Genomic DNA, 5,129 nt, shown 5'->3' with positions numbered 1-5,129 from the left:
CCAGATTAAAATGTAATTGGGAAATATTTAACAAAATAAATAAAAATGCAATAAAACATAAATAATATCACATATTTAAACAAAGTCACGCTGCGGCCTGCAGGGATCCTTATGGTAGCTGATTCTTCTTTCTATCTTAGTTTGGCATCACTGTGCTAACATATGTCCTTACACTAACATTTTTAAATTCCCATCACTATTCCCAGCATCCTCCCATTTGGGACGAAAGACTCACTTACGCCCTGGGTCTCTAGGATTGGAAAGCCCAAAATCAAAGGATCTGGGTGAGGGACACCAAATATTCAAATCAACACTGAGTATTTCACACAGTGGGACATTTCCAATTATCCTGATATTTCTAAATATTAAGATATTTGTTATCATATGATCATGTAGGCAGTCTGATGTTTCAGCTACAAGCTAAGTGAGAATGGGAAAACTCTCTTACTAATAATAGCCATGAGATGGCTTTATCCCTGTGCCAGGGATGGTCCCACTGAAAGGAACATAGGCTCTGAAATCAGAGGACCTGGGTTCATATCCTGCCCCAGGAAATACTTATTTCCTGTACGACCTTGAGCAAGTAACTTAATCTCAGTATCTTTATGCCTTTATTTTCCAATTACATGTAAAAACAATTTTTAACATTCCTTTACTTCAATATCTTAATTTGTTAAGTGAGGGAGTTTGGACCAGATGGTTTCTGAGTTCCCTTCAGACTCTCGAGCTATGATCCTAGAAAGCTAAGAATATTTTTTGTTAAGGCAATTGGAGTTAAGTGACTTACCTAGGGTCACACAGCTAGTAAGCGTCAAGTATCTGAGGCCAGATTTGAACCTAGGTCCTCCTGACTCCAAGGCCAGAGCTCTATCCACTGTGCCACCTTGCTGCCCCTAAAAATACTTCTTAGAGATCAAATCACTCCCACTCAGGGCTGAAAGCGGCTCTAAGCCCTCGCTCACAACCCCAGACAAAGCCTAGGTAACCTTGCCCTCTCCTCTTCTCTGGTGATAGATTTCCAAGAGGAATCCAAAAAAAGCCCTTTAAAGGGAGAAGGCCCTGGTTTGCAGACATATAATATTATTTTATAATTGTGGAAAATGTAATTAATATTATAATTACATTGTTGTTCAGTTGTTTTTCAGTCATGTCCAACTCTTCATGATCCTAATTTGGGGTTTTCTTGGCAAAGATACTGGAGTGGTTTGCCATTTCCTTCTCCAGCTCATTTTTACAGATGAGGAAACTGAGGCAAACAGGATTAAGTGATTTGCCCAGGGTCACACAGCTAATGGGTGTCTGAAGCCACATTTGAACTCAGGAAGAGGAGTCTTCCTGACTACAGGCCTACACTCTAACCACTGCACCATTTAGCTGCCCCAATATTATAATTATTATTATAACAACCGTAATATAAAAATATAATATTATTATATTATTTATATATAATGTATAATTGGTTATGTTATTAATTATATTATTCATGATATAAATAATTATATTACTTATTACATATTTACATTACATTACATATTTCTAATATTTATTCTATTACTACAATTATAGTTAGAATATTCTGGTATTAATTATGATAGTATTTATATAGCATTTTAAAGTTTGCAGAGCACTTTACATATGTTATCTCATTTAATCCTCATAACAACCCTGGGAGGTAGGTGTTATTATTATTATTATCCCTAATTTACAAATGAGGAAACTGAGGCTGAGAAAGGTTAAATGGCATCATGGGGAGATAGAGTTAGAAAAGACTTCCAAGACGGGGTTCTTACCCTGAGATCTATAAACTTTTAAATACATATATATATATTTGAAACTATTTCAAGATAATCAAGTTTCCTTTGTAATCTGTTGTATGTTATTTTATGCATTTAAGAACTTTACTCTAAGAAAAGGTCTAGAGGCTTCACCAAAGGGATGGGGGCACAAAAAAAGTTAAGATTCCTGTATCTTGAAGGTCATTTTATGCCTGAGAAGGGTTAAAGGCTCTGTCCAGGGCCACCAGCAAATTCATGTCAAAAGCTGTTTCTATACAAAGGACCCCCATCCTGCCAGGGCCTTCTCCAAGGACGCAAGAAGGGGATGGAAGATTGTCTCCTTGCACTGCCAGGCCTGTATTAGAAATACAGGGGCCGAGGCAGTCCCCACCCTGCTGAAACTAAGGATGAGGCAGAGGCAGGCAACCAACCTTAAGAAGTCAGGGGAGGAGCTGGCACATGTATAATCTGTATCAAACTGCTTACCATCTCAGGAAGGGGGGAGGTGAGGGAGGGAGACAGAAAATGTAGAACTCAAATATTTTTCAAAGTGAACGTTGAAAATTGTTTTTATATGTAATTGGGGGAAAACTAAAGTATTATTTAAAAGGGTGGGGGGTGACAGCCGGCCTCAGCAGACCCCAAACCGGAGCAGATGCCCTCTAAGGTTGTTTCCTCCTCTAACAAGTCTACGGTTTTACAACCGGCCAATCCTGAGGCAGCCTGGACATTTAAGCTGGGTCAGCAGAGCTCGAGAATTCAGCAAAAACAAGCAAAGGGGGCGTCACCTACCTACTGCTGAGTGCTCAAGCCCACAGGGAGGTCCAGCAGAGACAAGGTGGATGAGATGGCCTCAGACCTAGGAACTGAATAAAAAGGCATTTGGACCATTGCCCACAGCAGAGGGGAACTGGTAGCCACACAGCCAGGGCTAAGGCCAGAACGAGAGCCTTTAGGCACGGGTTGGGAACATCTATCCCCTGCAGGTGGGACAGCTGTAGGAGGTATGGAAGCCAACATCTGTATCACCGGTGTCCATGCTGGGCAAGCACACTCACTATTAAAATAAGGCATATACTGAGTGACAAGTACAGTCCCAGTCCTGTGCTAAGCACTACAGGGGATACAAAAATGGATCACACGCAATCCCTGCCCTCCAAGAGCTTACAATCTAGCTGCGAAGGCAAGACTTATACATGGGAAACCATCAGAGAACCAGGAAACAAGAAATTACATGGCACTGATCTCATACAACAAAGGAGTTATTCACGAGAATAAGAGAGGGAAAGTATGGCAAAACCATAGCTCCTCAGAAGAAGATCTGGGGGTTTCAGTGGACTGTAAGCTCAATGTGAGTTAACAATGGAATAAGTATGTCCCTAAAAGGGGGATTCAAACTTTGGTTGCATTAAGAGGAGAACAGTATACTATTCTCCTATGGGAGGAGATGGTCTAAAGGTACCCTGCCTTGGTCAGACCACATCTATGGTATCCCGTTTGGTTCAGGGTGCAAAGTTATTGGAAAGACACTGATAAGCTGGAAGGAGTCTAGTTTAGATCCTCTGATTGGATTGTTGCTGGAAACTCAAAAACTGCCATCTGAGCAAACACATTATTCCTCCCAAAAGCAAGAGAAGTTAGGGATGGCAAAGGGCCTTAAGATCATGCCCCACGAAGACTGGATGAATGAGTGGGAGGGATTTAATAGAAAGAAGGGAAGACTTATTTTTTTGTGTATGGTGTACTCTGTAGTAAAATGTAAGCTCCTTGAGGGTAGGACTCAGTTCACTTCTGGCTCTGTATCCCTAGAGCCTGAGGTACAATAGTCAATCAATAAATGCTTGTTGAATGGGGTCAAACCACCGTGTGAAGTATTCAGAGCCAAGTATTACCGTCCTCATTCTATAGATGGGGAAAGTGAAGCCTGGTAGTCAGATGACTCGCCCAAGGTCACGGAACTAGAAAGTGGGAGAATCAGGGTTCCTGACCCTTTGGTCCAATGTTGGTTCAACAACACAAAAATAACTTCTTCCAGCAGCGTCAGAGAAAAGCAAATGGGAAGCCCAGGACTGGAGTAGAAGGTAAGATCCCTGAGGGCAGGGAGACCTCGATCCCCAGAGCCCAGCTTGGCCCTTAGTAGGTGCTTCACAGGAACAAAGTGACTCCATCTAGACCGTCATTGTGGTAGCAAACACTCATGGTTTAGGAGCCAAAGCGTCCCAGGCCAAGGTCTACACAGTGACGTCTACAGCCTATCTAGCTAGTCTTCAACCCGGGTAAGAACGCCGATGGATTACTTGTTGATGGGTTGTCCAGCAGGGGTGTGTTCTACCTCATACCCTTCTCTCCTCAAAACGTCAAGCACTGTGTCGTTGCCCATGAAATGACCTGCAGTTAAGAAAAACAATCAGAATCTCTGAGAGCATGCGCACACGCACACACACACGCACAGGCGTAAACAAAAAGAAACACGGGGGAACCAATCCTTTACCATAGTAAGGGGCCATCACAGTCATAAAGCTCTCTCACTACGTGCGCTCAGTGGATCCTCACAACAGCCCTGTGAGGTAGGCAGGACAAATGTCAAAAAAGGGATGAGGCTGGGTTCAAATATGAGCATTTAGCCCGGGAGAAGAGAAGGTTCATGGAGAACACCATAGCTATCTTCAAGAAACTCAAAGGTTTTTATATGAGAGAGGAATTATTGGGCTTGTTCTGTGTAACCAGAAGCAATGGGGGGAAGGCAGCAAAAAGGGCGACTGAGGTTCGATGCTGGGAAAAACTTACTATTATAGCTAACTGAAAATTGGAGGGACCATCTTGAGAGGTAGTGAGCCCCCTGCTCACTGGAGGTCTTCAGGCTGAAGTTGCATGACTGCTAGTTAGGTAGGATGTGCAGGGGATTGTTTTCCAGGCATGAGTTAGACTGGAAAGGCAATGAGGTCCTCTCCAACTCTGAAATTCTGTAACTCTGTGCCTGGACTTCTAATAGTTTATGACCACTGACAGATCATCCTACCTCTGAGGCTCGATTTCCCCATCTGTCATAGGAATTGCCATACCTACTGCACAGGAGGACTGCTGAGGATTAGATGAGATTTTAGGTGTAAAGTGCTTTGCAAACTTTCAAATGCATTATAAATGGTTAGTTGCCATTACCCCCAATTTACAGATGAATAAATGGAGTCTAAGCAGAGAGTAATGACTCCCTCAAAGTCTCCCAGCTAGAAAGTCAGCTAGGCAGTGGGATTTGAACCCAGGTTTTTGCCTTCTGGTTCAGTATACTTGCCACCATACCTCACAGCATGATCACTGCCCTCCTCATCTTTCACCATTAGGACCATTTGCACAAGT

The 5,129-nt window shown here is 42.7% G+C and overlaps 1 protein-coding gene across 1 annotated transcript in view; it reads right to left on the bottom strand.

The window, feature by feature from the left end:
• The window catches only part of TRABD2A (TraB domain containing 2A), a 53,516-nt gene that overhangs the window by 7,765 nt on the left and 40,622 nt on the right, over window positions 1-5,129 (bottom strand). The window contains 1 exon segment of the mRNA XM_027846102.1: window positions 4,073-4,163. Coding sequence (XP_027701903.1) covers window positions 4,073-4,163 — 91 coding nt within the window.

The sequence above is a fragment of the Vombatus ursinus genome, unplaced genomic scaffold, assembly GCF_900497805.2.
Source record: "Vombatus ursinus unplaced genomic scaffold, bare-nosed wombat genome assembly UNPS02015066.1, whole genome shotgun sequence".
NCBI classification, from domain to species: Eukaryota; Metazoa; Chordata; class Mammalia; order Diprotodontia; family Vombatidae; genus Vombatus; species Vombatus ursinus.
This window is presented reverse-complemented; position numbering and strand designations above follow the sequence as displayed.